We start from the raw sequence: 15,583 nt of genomic DNA, 5'->3' as shown, positions 1-15,583 counted from the left end.
ATAGAGGTTGTGATGTTGAGGAGAAAATAGCTCACTCTTTGTTACACCTTCGCAGATGCAACACTTTTTCATAAGTGTTCAAAAACCCACACGTACACCACTTCAGCTGTTTGTTAAGCTTTTAATTGTAGTAAACAGTTTGAAAAACAAAAACAGAAAACACAAGAATCCGTTAATATACAGTAAGAAAATGTTTACAGTGCAGTATAATAAATACATTCTGAACTATACAACTATTGTATATGCAAAGTTTCTGCTTTGAAATGAAAAGACAACAGTATTTCACTTACGTTCTTTGAGTCTATGAAGAGAACCTTTACTATATGTTCTATCATCAGCTGGAGCAGATTTACTCCCCAGTTTACATCAGGAATCATTCAACATTAAGAAATGAGATAAACTGCTGTATCATGTCCTATCGTATACACAAGGTGCTGGTTCTTAACATGTTATATAATAACATTTCAGACATTGTTGTGCTTGTTTCAGCATTTTTACAAGCTGCTTAGATATGATTTTAACAGTAGTGCCGTGCCATTTAATTACAATCATTCTGTATGTTGTTAGTCCCCTGTCTCTGTCCTTCTTGCTGGACAAATGTTCAGTTATGTATGTCTTCATACTCTGTTTGCCACAGGTACACCTGTCTTTTCAATGTGACTTTAATCATCTCAGCATGTTATAAATGTGGGTAGTCCTAAGAACTTCTGGTTCAGATCGTGCTGGTACTGTAATCATGTGAGGCAGATAACTCAGCAGCAGGACTAACACTGGCCACCACACCCAACAGGTTACTTGAGAAAAGTACAGTATAGACAGACAGTGTAAGAAAGGACTTGAAGCCCCATGTTTATGTGCCTATAGCCCCATGTGTCTATAGTTTGGCCACTGCGGCCTGAATAACCTCGATGACCTGGTTACAGGACTGCAGGGGGTCATATTCTGCAAAGACGTGGCATACATTCTCCATGCCAGCCTCTACGCCCTTTGCCACAAAGCCAAATATCCTGTTGGGACAAAGAAATGACAGATTAGATTTAATCTGAACAAAACTGAGCAAGTCTGTGAAGTTGTCCATAATTTTATATCTGATATATCATTTTCACAATGTAATCAAAAAGTTACCTTGCAGCAAAAGCGGGACCTTTCCCCCACCTGTGAGAGTAAGACAGACAAAGTTTAAGATTAAAAAGGTGACCTATGCTTTCATATTTTCCATCAACAAAAATAATGTCTATAATGACCAACAGAGATTTTTCATATGGTGGTGAAGTAAATTAAACAGTCTAGTCACTCTTTAGTCACAGTTATTATCATGATAGAGAATGTAACCACAGCAACATCACATGATGTTGCCTCCACAGATGTTTACCATTCGAAAAATCAATCAGTTTACTTCATAACATCTTGTCATGTACTCACAATCGATTGTCTGGATCTTCACCACTGTAGCTAAGAAGGTGAGCAGGGTAATGACGTCTGAAGAAAAGCCTGTGAAGAAAGGATCGGAGTTAAAAAGGTTTCAGTCTTCACAAAATGTTGCACACAAACCACATATCACCACCGCTATGATTTTGTTGTGTGCTGTCAGTTAACTCTCAGCAGCAGATTGACAGGATGTGTCTTTTCTTACTTCCTGTTGATATCTGTCAGTGTCACACCCTTGTGAGACACCTTCAGATTGACTACGGTTGGTGTGACAGAACCCGGGTCCTTCTCAAGTGTCAAGGACACTGCCTTCTGCACTGCACAAGGGCCTGTCAGCATCTCAGTGGGGACAGCATTCAGATAGATGAAGTTGCAAGCTGTGAAAAAAAACAACATCATGATGGTATAATTAGAAATAGAGGTTGAATACACACACACACACGACATTAAACATTTAAAGTCAAACATAAATTTAAAAAAAGTGACGGCCCTTCCATTTCCTGGACTGTTAGTAGATTAACCCATGTTCATCTTTCACATTTCAGAGGTAAATATTGTACATTTACTCTACTACATTTATTTGACAGCTACATTCACTAACTACTCTGCTTTTATTAAGCTTTTTTTTGCAAACAAAATATACAGTCATATGAATCAATAATCAAATATGATGCAATTATTTTGAATAAACATATCTTGTTTACTTCCTCCTCGTCATGACTGATAAAGCACAGGTGTAACTACATCGTACACAGCAGCAGGATGCAGGTACCGGCACACCCACACACAACGCAGCCTCCTTTAATAAAGGTGATTAATTACACCTGTGTCTGCTTTTGCTGCACTAAGTCTGAGGGATAGGAGTTAATGAACCAGCCTGAGGTCTTTGTTGTTTGAATTGAAAAGTTAGCAAGATGGAGAGAGGACAAGTGCTGAGAGTAAAACCTGTGGACACACCTGTCCTTCATCTGTTTTCTCACTGAAAACATTTTATTCTACAATACTGTGACTCGGGACTTTATGGAAACACCTCAGAGGAGTCCTTCAGACATAAAGCTAGCATGTCATTTTGATTAGCTAACCTCAATTAGCAAGTTGTTTCGGAGATGCTGCACGGCTGCAAAATAACACGAGCGCAGAAGAAGAAAAGGTAAGAACATAAATATGAGTTCGTGTAGTTTGTTATTTAAATGCAGTGTTTTGTTTATTAACAAAACACTGCAGAAACATGAGGAGAGAAAACGAGTGAAATAATGCAGTGTTTTGTTAATATACAAAACACTGCATTATTTCTGCCGTTCCTGGTTTTCCTCTTAGTTAAATGGCGCTTGGTAATAATTACTTGAAGGTAAGCGCTTGTAAACTGTATAACCTTGTTATCATGGTTTAATGGGAACAAAGAGGAGTTTAGTCTGTGTGTAACTTTGTCTCACTTGTTTTATCCTTGGCCTCTGAAGCTGGTTTGTCGTTTGCCCTCTCCTCTGCTGTGCCCAGCTCTGTGTAGGTAAACAAGAGATGATGATTTAATGTTGTCTTAATGTCTCTCACTCACACACTCACACTCACACACACACACACACACACACACACACACACACACACACACACACACACACACACACACACACACACACCAAACCTCTGCCAATTAAGGCTTACTTACCATGGGAATGCAGCAGTAATTTGCAGGGTAAAGCGTAAGCAGAGATGGTGTGCTGGTAGACCAGGGCTGAGAGACTACCTATAAAGATCACAGAAAATCATAGCTTTGGTTAGACAGAAGTGTGATGGAGAAGCTCATCATCTTTTGCTGGAACGCAGAAGGCCAGACAACAATTTGCATATTGTGTATGGTTATTGTGTATTTTGCTTTTTTTTTTTTTATTATCTTCTAATTTCACAATATGATTTCCATTTTTCTAAATCAGTGCACATCCCTCACTCCTTACACCCATAAGCTCTGATAGGAAGGAGGAGACCACAATAACACTTGTTACACACCCTATGAACTCATACCTTTGAATAATGAACAAGACTCCTGCCCTGCTGCCCACCCACATCCCAAGAGGCCAGACATGGCTGACTCAGCCCTGGTGTGGCAGAAATTAGCCAGACGAGGGTGTGCAGTCATATTGAGTGGGCGAGTGAATTTTAAGTGTTGTGGAAAGAAAACTGATTACTCGTCGATGATCAGCAAAGTGGGCGTTGCTGACTTTTATAGTGCTCACCAAAGTACGGTTCCTGAGAAGAGCCTTTGATCCGCACACCTTTAGCTGATGATTCAATAAGGAAGTGTCTGACAAGATCTGAACTGCTCTCTCCTGTTTTAACAAAAGAACAAGAGAGAGCGAGATTAACATACAGTTAGTGAAGTTAATACACAGTATATGATACAGATGCTGAAAAGTGTCCTAGCTGCCACACATTACCTGTGAAGCTCATTCATTAATTCAAATTGTGCTTCTTTCAGATTTATTTCCATTGTCTCTTATAAAACATTCATAATTTTGTTTAACAAAATTTATGTTTCTCTGTAAATTGTTCCTGAAAACAACATGAAAGCCAGAGATAGAAAATATTGTAGTAAGATCCCTCAACCAAGGCTAACTGTGTTCTCTAATTATCCTTGGAGGTATAATTCAGCCGATGAATATTTAGACAGACAACATCTGTGAGCCTGCACACACACTGAAATGGCCTTAGTGCCAACCTGCGGCTCACGTCTGTCACATCCTGCAAAGCAGTGTTAAAAAAATGTAAATCTGCAAATGAAGTAGGCCTCAAAGTTGTTTTGTAAGTGAGGTCCATTTTTCTTCTTCGAGTGCCTTAAACAGCTGGCTTTCTTTTGTTTACACAGGGTATACTGTGGGTGGAAAAAATAACAGCACTGTCTCCGCGTCTGCGTCGCCACAGATTGCTGCATGTCATCAGACAGGCCCATACACATCAGCAGAGTTAGGTAAGCGATTCCCTGTGCCATTCAGGTCTCTGGCATAGACAGAGGACGTTAGCAGAACTGTGCTACACTGTGTTCACGCTGTCTGTCTGTGAATGTGGTAGTTTCTTTCCTGTATCTCACCACACACTGCTGTGACCTTTATAATAGCATGTGATTCAAAAGGAGTTGTAAGGTCAGGTTGCTGCACTGACAAGTAAAAGTTTACCTGGGTAAGCAGTAGCAGGGATGTTGGTGGGCGATTGGTCCACCTTCATGGCCAGACCGAAACTTCCTCTGTAGGAGGTGCTGTCTCTCACCACAAATGTTCCTGGGTCCTTGTCTTTTACCAGGGCCTCAGCTGTAACGAATTAAACACCACAGAAAATGCTTAGACAGTTGTAAATGTGTTTATTACCGTTAGAATCTGCCGAAGAATCCTACATCTGTGGAGAAAAAAAAAAAAAAACGCTGGATCCTACGAGATGAAAGAACTTCAGGGTTAGGTAAAGCTAAAGTCTTCAAATAATTATCTTTGGAGTGCTGTTTTCAGATTCTCACCTTCTGCTCTGCTGAGATTTGGACGGAACCAAAACTTTGAAGTGTCCATGACAAATTTCATTGAGGGCTGACTGCCGTTAAAACGGGCTTGGAAACCTAAACAGCAATTGAAGATATGAATGAGGGGTCAAATAGCATTTAAAGTGTGGCAGCTGTCAGCAAATTAGACTACTGTGACTCACTGTGAGGAGAAACTGGCTTTGAGCTGAACACAGGGCTGGTTTGTGTCAAGTCAGTTTCTAGTCCAGTAGAGTGGATGTGCAGATCCGGTTCTGGCGCTCCGTTGACTAGCAGTATGGGAATATCGGTCAAAGACCCAGAGAGTGAAGCAGGACTGCTCTGAGCTCCTTTTCTGTGAACCTCCTGCAGATGCCCTCTCTTTGTCAGTGCTTTGTCTGGGCTGTGCCTGCAATCAGATGTCCTAGTTCTGGACATGTCGCTGAAGGAGCCGGACACATTAGCAAGGATGGACTCTGGAGAGTCAGCATCTTCACTGGCCAAGGACAGGTTGCTGTGCAGGAAGGAAGCAGAAACGTTTACACATATGATGATGATGATATTTATGGATCCATATCCTACTCTTTTGTTTTTTTTATTTTGTATCAGTAAATATTAACTTAAACCAAACAGAAGAGGAGACGCGTTTCTCCTGTAGTTTTGTCACATTAGAATGAGCTGAGACAGATGGAAAAGATGACACCACATTGCTTCTGGGAACGTGGTAAAATTTTCCAATTTGTGGCTGAACTTGTGAAATCTCAAGCAAAAATCAATCCTGCAAGTCACCTAGTGAATTAGCCTGCGTCAGCCTCTTTATATGCATAAGATATCGCAGCACATTTACATGTTCCTGCATGTACAAGATGCATTTTAGACTTGTTCAATAGCAGGCCTTGGTTTAATTGTGAGCTTTACCTGCCGAGGATGTAGCTGGTGTCTGAGCATGTTGACATGGAGAGGAGCGAGGAAGCACTGTTTCTGTTGGAGAGTGACAAGCGCAGGGATCCTTGGGAAAGGGCTGCGTCATGCTTTGGTGAGGGAATTCTTCGGGGTGCACTTCCACACGGCAGTGGAGGCAGGGAGCATGAAGGGGAGCTGGAGAATACCTGCGTGCCGTGGGTCCTGTTGCTGGGGCTGCTGGGTGCAGGGATGGGTATACTGGGTGATTTAGATGAGACTGTGGTGGGTGAGGAGATGGAAAAACATCCTCTAGGGACCAACACACAGTGGGAGACATCTTCATCTGAGCACACGTCGGCTGAGGATGGAGAGGAAGGTGTTAGCATAAACACTGAAAAGGTATATTTAATTTAATTATTTTTTTAATATTAATTACTTTATTGATCCCTCCTGGGGAAATTACTCTCTGCATTTCACCCACACCAAGTGAACGAGCATGCACATGGACTAGAGACGCTGGGGCAGGGGGCTGCCTAGTGAGGCGCCCGGGGAGCTGGGGTGGATCGGTGCCTTGCTCAGGGGCACCACAGCCATGGTCACAGAGGCAGGGGAGGCGCGTTTCCTTCACCACCACTGTATCCATTTTTTTGCACTTGGTCAAGGGATCAAACCCACGACCCTCCGATCTCAGGCCGTTGTCACGGAGATGTGACACTGATGCACCCACCCTGATGCACCCAGTGGAAAAACCCTGCATGTTCCATGATTTCTTTCATGCTTTGGTTTTCTGTTAGCAAAATGGGCTTGGCCTCAGTGTGTAAACACACAGTTGCCAAGGCTCACCCGATAAAGTCGTTTGCATTTTTGAAGCACTTACTTGCACAGTTCAGGACATGTCTACCAAACTAAATTCTTTGAGTTGTGAATTTCTGCTTTTGCACTGATACCAAATCATCTAGAGGAGTCTCAACTTGTTCTTGTGCATTTGAAGATCTGTCTCCCTCATTGTGTCGGTGGATACCGAGTGAGTGTGTGCCCTCAGGAGTACACTGTAGCCTGTGGTCAGTGTGTGACCCAGACGTGTGGCTTCTGTAACCCAAGTTACATCATGACTAATGTTCATGCAGGAATAGTGAAATCTACCTGTCTCTGGGCAGGTACTGTGGCGAGTGTTACATGTTACATAGAGCAACACTAGCAAAGAGTACTCATCGAGACAGCATATGAATTTTCTCTTTTAGATAAATAGATAGATAGATAGACTGTATTAATCCCAGAGGGAAATTACTTTGTCCCAGCAGCACACATACACAACAAACACAGTATAGTTATAAATAGAGAGAGAGAGACATTGTCCAAAATTGCTCTGATCTTTCCAAGCATTCTGTCTCTCATCACCACTTCCAATGGAGCCAGGCTGGTGCCAACAACTGACTCAGCCTTTGTTCTGATTCCTGCTTTTACCTCTTTAACCTCTGTGATGAAATTAACCTCTGCATTGTCTTATTTCTCATTACTGTTTGTTTTTTTCACACTTGTTGGTATTCACTGCACATGACATTTCACCAAGAAAAGATGAGCAACAGGAAATTCCTTTAAATACTGCACTGAAACTTTTGCACACTTTATGAGCACAGCAGGTCTGAGTGAAGACACCGCAGTACTACCCTCATGCACAGGGTGTGGTACAAGCCCGGGCAGTAATCCCAGAGCAGATGTGTGTGTGTGTGTGTGTGTGTGTGTGTGAAGTGGTGCAATTAGCCCATGAAATTATCTAATCTCAAAAGGGTGGGTAAGTTTCCAAATCCCCAGGCTATATGTTCTATTAGTCTTTTAAGAGTTACTATGGTTTTACTGTGCTCTGTGTCACACCTTTGTAGGTGTGACACAGAGCACAGAGCAGAGCAGTGAGAGGTTGAATAGAGTATGAACAAAAGCTGCAATGCAAAGTGGCATCACAGTCGTACAGTACCTGTAGGAGAGGGACTTTTGTTGACCGGGATGGGCTCAAATGTCGGATCCAGTTCCAGGATGAGCTGGTTGAGATTGTCCAGGGATGTGTCGAGATCAGGATCACCATGGTAATCGCTGGGCGTTGTAAGACTGGGATGTTGATTGACTGTCTCCTGTGAGTCCAGGCGGATAGTTTGACCCACTCTCAGAACGTGATTGGGAATCACTTGGGACATGCCTTTAGCTGTAGGCATCATATTAGGAGAGCTCACAGTGTTCTGGGGCTACCAAAGACAGCAATACAATGGAGAGAGATCCATTACAGTGTGTCCACTGTAATAACAGCCTGTCTTTTGTCCTCTTTGCTAAACAGACCCATCATAAGCTTTTTTCCCCAGATACTCATATTCTTAGAAAATGAAGTATTTTGGCCTCTGTTATACTGTTATGCACTACACATAAACACTCACCTCAAGCTTTTCTCTTGGTGATTAAAACTTGCACTACAGCAGCAGCCAGACTTTAATAAGGAATGTTCTTCAGTAGATTTTATAAAGTTTTTTTCCATTGCATTAATACAATTTTGTCTTATATTGGGTCAATTTATCACTGTAAATCATTGGACTTTAATGAGAAATAACTTGAAAGTTGTTGTGGTCCATAAAGAAAACAAATAGCATGTGTCCCAGAGTGCATGAGTCAATACATGTAGCCCAAGGCGTCGCACATGTTCGTCAATTCATGCATAAAACCTCTCAATGAAAAATGACACTGGCTGAGTGAATGGCTTAAATGCTGATATCAGCATGAATAGCTGCTCGTGAAGGGTGTGTAATAAGGGGAAGGATCAGTTCATGCTGTGTCTGTGTTGCAGACAAGGCGTGGTGCTCTGTGAGTCACTTAGGTGACGGATGGTTACCATAGCTACACTGGTGTTTTCCTACAAACTCTAAACTTTCACAATGAATGTAGTATTTTAGAAAGCAGCAAAATAGCAAAAACCGGCCTGTGGTTTGTAGAAAATTCAAATTATTCGTTCGTTTTTACTTTTGAGAAAAACCTGCTAAGTTTCACAATGCCTCAGATAAAATAATCTGCCATGTAATGTGATTTCTATAGACGCTGTAATGCAACTTTTTGAGTTACTCAAGACTTTTCACCTTAGCAAATGAGAGCATACATGTTGAGCATCTTAAATTGCTATAACATTGTGTTTTGTTTTTTTTCCATGTCTGTGCTACAACCTGCTGCAAATGATAATAAAACACAGACTTACAGATTTATGGTAAAGAAAGGTCATCTTACCTTATGTTCTTCAGGTCAGGATTGCACTGCTGTAATGCTGCCTTACTCTCAGACTATTCACTGTTTTACTTTGACATTTCCTGTGTTACATGCTTTTATTAATGTAATCCCAACCCTTTTCCTGGTGAGCCAATCAGCAGCAAGGATCACTGATCCCTGTGGCTTCAGCTGATGAAGTCATCTTAGCAGTGTAAAGTTAATGCCTGGAGGGGTGGGATTTTTGGTCATGATGGGCGAAATTAAATCTAATGAGTACACTAAGCTATGATTTAAACTGTTCTATAGAAATTACAAAAAATGTGATGCTTGCCAGTAACAGCACAGACAGGGAGGACCCAACCCTAGATGGTGCAGTGACTCATCTTTAGAAATCAGGCTTATAGGGGAATGGATATTATAGGCAGGCTGGTGGCAGGCACACAGGCAAGCAAGTTGGTAAGTGGGAACAGGTGTGTTTGTGTGGGTGTGGGTGTGTGGGTGTGTGTGGGCGGGTGTGTGTGGGCAGGGAGCAAGTGGACTTGAGGACAAAAGGTCCAGGGACATCTGATGGGCAGATGAAGAATGGCAGGTCTAAAGGACCTAGGACCAAGCCTTGGCTTGGAAGAAGCGAGCAGGGGCTGGACAAGGGCTGAGGATGACAACAGGCAAACATTATTTCTAATGCTGTGCTTTCTTGCATATACACTTTCTCATAACATAATTAATTTTTTAAGATTTTTTTTTTGCATTTTTTAAAATTATCTTACAATGTAGAAATCAGTACAGGAAAGAACAAATGATATATTATCATAAAAATAAAATGAGATTTTATTATAATAAAAACTTTACTATAATAAAAACATTTTTGGTGCTGTTCAAATAGTGAAGTAAAAAAACACCAGTTTTTTTTTTTTCATTAATACCGTTAATTTAAAAAAAAATAAACAAGGCCTTCTTTGATCTTAACTGATGAGAATAAACACGAGATAACAACAAAAAAACATATACATTTTCTCATAACAGTTTCCATATTAGCATAATGTAACTTTAGCCTGCTGGGCTGTAGTTGTGGAGAGTGTCTGCAGTTAATACCAGCTATTGTTGGTATTGTTGAAACAAACAGGAGCTTGACTGCCCTAATGCAGTGTGTTGCGTTGTCATCTGCCACTGATGTATTTTTACATCAGCATTGAGTGATGGTGAGTTTATACTTGTATTAATTTCATTCCCCTATTCATAACTGTTTACCACATCTGCGATGTAGACTTACCTGAGGTTGATTTTTCATTACTGAGCTTTGGTCTACACAGTGTGTGTTTAACAGTTAGTCCTCTGATTTCTGAACTGGTCCTGATCTCTTTCCTTTTCTAATTATTAAAGTCAGTCTTCTTGGGCTGGTTCCGCTCTCCTGAAGCTTAAAGCCCAGTGATTGTGCCCATTTCTCTGACAACTTTAGCTGATAATGTTCACATATACGTTTGCCCCACTGTCCACTTTACATATTACTTTCTTGATTCTGCAAAGGTGGAAATAAAGATGACTGGAAACAGTGCTGTGGTAGTGAGATGTCTGACAAATTCCTGTCTGGTTTCTGTCAGCAGTGTAGCACAGAGACAACTCTCAAGCGAGAGTCTCAGAAGACATCCTGATTCTGGGGTGAGGGAGTTCCTCCAGATTTAAGTGCGCTTTTTCACTTGAAATTCTTGTAAAGTATCTGATTTTTTTGTTTTGTTTTTGCTCATCAAATCAGGTGTTCATGGTAACAGTTGATGACAATGTGTGTCTTTGTGCTCAAATGACTCATGGAGTTCATCTAGGGTCATATTTTTCCTTCCCATATTTTACTACCACATACTACTCTGTTCCTTTTTTATTGTCATACTGAGCTACCAATGTTTACTTTAGTGTGTTGCTGCAATCAGCCTCTGAACGTTCTGCAGATAAATCTCAACACAACTGGCAACGACTATAGGTGTTATTTACTGCCACTTAGCTTTGCTGGGTGTTAAAAGCTGCTACTATGGACTCGGGGACATTTTTGCCGCTGAACTTTTACAAACACATTTAGTCAGAACTTTCACTTCAGTTGTTACTTTCAGTTCAGATGTATTTAAAATCATATCCTTCCTTCAGCTGACCAATATTCAGACTAGGACTATGTCTGCCTCTTGTCTGAATTATTGTCATGCACTGCATTCTCACTTAACTCTTTCTAGTACCTGTATTGTGTACAGTAAATACAACTTCTGCTGTAAGATTACCATCTAAAACTGACTTCAGTGCTCTTCTTATTACTGTAATGAAAAGAGCAACAGTAATCGTATGCTTTGTTTGACTGCATATTATATTCGTAATTTTTGATTTATTGATGTTCTTAAAGTGATATCCCATGGTTGTACACTTTAGGCGTAGAATCAAGATGGCCAGTTGTTTATTCTGCCCTGGCTCACAGGTTTTGTAACAGTTTCCCCTTTTGCTGTGTTTCATAGCCTATGACCTATTTCTTCTGTTTATATCACTGTTTTGAGTGTTCTGATGTTATTTTTCATTTAAATTTAATTAATTTAATCCTAAGTGAACTTCATGCTTATCTGGTTACTTACCTACATAGAAATCAAAGTTCAAATTACACAGCATGTGGCCGGTAGCAGTTCTCCATGTCCCACCGTTTAGGAGAGTATAAGTGGAGTTGGAACTTGATTGCATCTCTAGGACCTGGATTTTTTCTGCTGGTTTTAATGCTGCATTAATATTGTTAATGCAGCATTTTAATACTGATATAATCAGTACATCTGATTTTTTTAAATTAATTTTTTAAGATTTTTTTTTTTTTGCATTTTTTAATTATCTTACAATGTAGAAATCAGTACAGGAAAGAACAAATGATATATTATCATAAAAATAAAATGAGATTTTATTATAATAACAAGTTTACTATAATAAAAACATTTTTGGTGCTGTTCAAATAGTGAAGTAAAAAAATATAGTTTTTTTTTTTTCATTAATAGTTTCATTCATTAATAGCCTTCTTTGATCTTAACTGATGAGAATAAACACGAGATAACAACAAAAAACAGCAAAGACCTGCATACTTGATAATGATAACTTCTGCTATGTACATGTAAAATATACTGGTGATTTGAGGCTTTTAACATAATGTTCAGCAGCCCACTGTGAGGTCTGCCGGTGTGAACAGGCTGTCGTCCTCTCCTTGAAGCTGAAACAGCTTTAAGGAGAGAATGTGGTGGTTGTCTCGGTGTCGTTGGCTGCTGAGCTCCTCCTCCTGCCGCAGGTGTACCTGAAGAACCTTTCCTGGCTCATGCATCCCAAATCCTTCAGTAGCTTCAGGAGGTCATGACGAAACTTCACACCAATAAAGGCATAGACGAAGGGGTTTAGGCAGCACCTCAGGAAGGCCACACACTGGGTGACATCGGTGGCATAGAGGAGATTGTTGTCATAGTTGCAGTCCTTGGCGCCCCCATTTGCTGTGACAACTGTGGTCCAAAAGAGGACCACGTTATAAGGTACCTGGCATACCAGGAAGACGGCTACCACGGCGAGAATCACCTTTATGGCCTTATTCCGCTCAAAGTTACGAGCCTGGCAAAGGGTCTGGATAATGCTGCTGTAGCAGAAGCTCATGACCAGGAGTGGAAGCGCAAAAGCCAAAACAATCTGGCTTGCTTGGATGCTGACGCGGAGCTGGTCAGAATTACTGGAGTAAGGGGTGCAGGTTTTGTTATTGATCGTGGTGTATGTCATTTCTGGTATGGAGAAGATCAGTGCCGTAACCCAAATGACAGCTGATGACACCTTGCTGAGAAACACTGCCTGGGAGCGGTGGCGGTGAGCGGAGACTGCTTTGGAGATGGCAAAGTAGCGGTCGACACTGATGAAACAGAGAAGGAACATGCTGCTGTAGAAGCTGACCTTGTAAATAGTGTGCATGGCTTTGCACACCTCCAGGCCCAGCACCCATTCTGCCATGGAGTTGGCTGCCCAAAAGGGAAGCGACAGAGCGAAGAACAGGTCTGCGAAGGACAAGTTGAGCAGGTATACATCCGTCATGGTCTTGAGACGCTTGAAGTAGAAGAAGGTGAGGATGACCAGTAGGTTTCCTGCCAGCCCCAGGAGGCAGATGATGGAGTAGAATGTGGACATAAACCAGAGGCGGAACTGGCGATTGGATTCTTTCACACACAGAGTAGGAAAGTCGTCGTAATCTAAACCGGAGTAGTTGTATTCTGAGTAGTTCATGGCGGTTGAGTTGTCTCCATGCTGAGACAAGCAAGACTGTAATCAAAGAGAGATTTTAAATGGTCAGATAAAAGCAGGTAACAAGTAAAGTAGGCAGCTATCCCATGTGTAAATCAGAGAAGATTCAGCTACCTGCTTTTCACCGTCCTGTGACAGGTTTTATTTTGGTACACCTTGTAACAACCACTTCCTTAGAGGAAATGGTGCCTGTGAGGTGATGTGTGTGGTTACTTTTTTCATACCTCTGTGTGGATGCAAATTGGTACAAACATCTTGTTATCGATCACATTTACAGCTGTAATAACAGGTACTGTACCTGTGTGTTTTTCTTACCTTAAAATTCAGTACCCATATCAGCACAGCTGGCAGAAGGCGTTGGAGACCTGACAAATAGAGGGAATTTTTAGAAGACCAAGCACTGTGAGAGGATGATAGCATAGCGCTGTGTAGATAATAATTAATGTAATGTTACAGTTTGATAGAATGATGAGTTAAAATGGTACTTCAATTTTGCACTTCCATAAAGATGGGGGAGAGACAGATTTAAAAAACAGAAAAAAAATCACTACACGTACACAAAGCAGCCAATATCTGCTCTTCATTAGACCCTACCCGCCTGGTTCATGCCTGGCTCTTTCATTAACCCCAGACTTTCTAATTGTCGTCTCCAAACCCAAACTAAGATAACATAATGACATCATTAGAGCTAGTCTCTTCCAGAACTACATGAGACATTATAGAACTGTTTTTGCAGACTGCATAGTACTCCTTATTACTAGTAATCTGACCTTTATGTGGAATTCCCCTTTAAATGCTGGTGAACTAATTAGATTATCTGTTTTGAACCTGTGTTACTGGTGACATTGATTTTGACATTGTTAGAAGGAACAGGCGTCCTGTGCAGCCATGTGGTTTCTTATACTTAGCTCCATAGTTTTAGAAAAGCAAAATTCATAAAGGATTCAGTCATTGACACTGTGATCTATAACATTTCAGTACAGACTGCACCATTAATCCCATAACTTGGCACTGATAACTTGATTTTGATAAAACTCTTAATCATTCTCTTCTTACAGGAAAGTTGTCACTGATTGCGACTGCCAAATGAAATAAACAGAAGCGTGTTGAAAAACTAACTTTCAACACACACAAGTAATTGATTTTTTTTAGTAACCATAATAAGCAAGTGTTACTACTCCAGCAATAATGTAAATAAAAAGAAAGACTACAGACGCACAGTTCTGATTTAGACGCACATGCATGAGGTCAGCCGCACAAAACACGTCTATACTTCCCCAGTGCAGCCCTAACCAAAGCCGCTCTTGCAGAGGATAGAACAATATTTAAAGTCACATCACTTTCAGTGATTCACACTTGCCCATGTTACACGTTAATTGATTTAACAGTGTTATTACACACAATAACTGATTCCTTTCAAAGCAGAAAAGTTCACAGCCTGCAAGCTTAAGGTTCTTATTTTCAGATTTGCTTTTGACATGACTATGATTAGCTTATCATTTGTCTCTTTAAATATTCTTTTCATTGGATTTTGTGTAAGCGTTCATTCACCACAACACATGCTTCATCCTTTTAACTATGTTAGTTAAAATCCGAAGAGGTACTCACCACTGACATAAGCCATGTTGACTGAGAGTAGTACGCTATAGGCTATAGGTAAAGCCACCAAACAGAGCAGAGTGGATTGCGTTTGATGGTGGTTTCCCCTTGTTGAAATGAAAAAAACAGATGCCATACTGAAACTTTATCTCAAGTGTCATGTGAAAAAACTCAGAAAACCACAGGCTTCAACTGAAATATGGACCAAAAAAATCAATTATTTTTCTTGATTTAAGTTATTGGTACTGTAATGTAAAATTATTGGTGCTGAAATGCTCTGTTATCCACTTACATCTATAATGCCACAGGGTTCAAGTTCCATTAATACATTAAAACATGTTAACATTTTGTAATGTTAGTATTTACCCAAATATTGATTTTACTACATTTTGAATTGATTTTGGTAAAATCAAAATATATGCACAACTCGAGTCAAATGAATACAGAGCATGTTTTGTGTTGTTTGTTTTTTTTTGGTTTGATCAGTTTCCAGTTATTTAAAGTAACTAACCACAGCTCATGTTTCCATGAAAGGGACTACCTGAGAAGGAACAGGGGCTGAGGGATAAACCATTTTGATTCTATGCAAATGAGTTGTTTCAGGAAAAAGGTCAGACTTCATGATAGATAGTGGCACTGCGGCAC

General features: G+C 40.6%; 2 protein-coding genes across 2 annotated transcripts; both read right to left on the bottom strand.

Moving 5' to 3' along the window:
- Nucleotides 1-107: 107 nt before the first annotated feature.
- On the bottom strand, nt 108-9,141 carry LOC121181253 (tensin-4-like). The gene is made up of 13 exons (XM_041037117.1): nt 9,083-9,141; nt 7,797-8,061; nt 5,840-6,182; nt 5,107-5,435; nt 4,925-5,020; nt 4,593-4,724; nt 3,657-3,749; nt 3,092-3,169; nt 2,862-2,924; nt 1,634-1,805; nt 1,423-1,491; nt 1,126-1,155; nt 108-1,007 (listed from the first exon to the last, which is right to left on the bottom strand). Exons 2-13 carry the CDS (start codon nt 8,032-8,034, stop codon nt 875-877), a joined length of 1,776 nt encoding a protein of 591 aa, XP_040893051.1. The 5' UTR covers nt 8,035-8,061; nt 9,083-9,141; the 3' UTR covers nt 108-874.
- Nucleotides 9,142-11,951: 2,810 nt separating this feature from the next.
- On the bottom strand, nt 11,952-15,045 carry ccr7 (chemokine (C-C motif) receptor 7). The gene is made up of 3 exons (XM_041037190.1): nt 14,948-15,045; nt 13,655-13,704; nt 11,952-13,357 (listed from the first exon to the last, which is right to left on the bottom strand). The coding sequence occupies exons 1-3, from the start codon at nt 14,961-14,963 to the stop codon at nt 12,290-12,292; spliced, it is 1,134 nt and encodes a 377-aa protein (XP_040893124.1). The 5' UTR covers nt 14,964-15,045; the 3' UTR covers nt 11,952-12,289.
- Nucleotides 15,046-15,583: the final 538 nt, after the last annotated feature.

This window comes from Toxotes jaculatrix, chromosome 4, assembly GCF_017976425.1.
Source record: "Toxotes jaculatrix isolate fToxJac2 chromosome 4, fToxJac2.pri, whole genome shotgun sequence".
In the NCBI taxonomy this organism is placed as follows: Eukaryota; Metazoa; Chordata; class Actinopteri; family Toxotidae; genus Toxotes; species Toxotes jaculatrix.
Note: the sequence above shows the minus strand (reverse complement) of the source record. Positions and strands in the feature narration are given on the sequence as shown.

What these genes read in the sequence shown, in the direction of transcription:
- ccr7 (XM_041037190.1), bottom strand. An exon ending in TATGGGTACTGAATTTTAAG is followed by an intron (nt 13,358 to 13,654) that starts GTAAGAAAAACA and finishes CTTTGATTACAG; the next exon opens with TCTTGCTTGTCTCAGCATGG.
- LOC121181253 (XM_041037117.1), bottom strand. Translation starts at nt 8,034, where the DNA reads ATGATGCCTACAGCTAAAGGCATGTCCCAAGTGATTCCCAATCACGTT. An exon ending in CAAAAGTCCCTCTCCTACAG is followed by an intron (nt 6,183 to 7,796) that starts GTACTGTACGAC and finishes CTCCATCCTCAG; the next exon opens with CCGACGTGTGCTCAGATGAA. An exon ending in AAATCTCAGCAGAGCAGAAG is followed by an intron (nt 4,725 to 4,924) that starts GTGAGAATCTGA and finishes AATTCGTTACAG; the next exon opens with CTGAGGCCCTGGTAAAAGAC.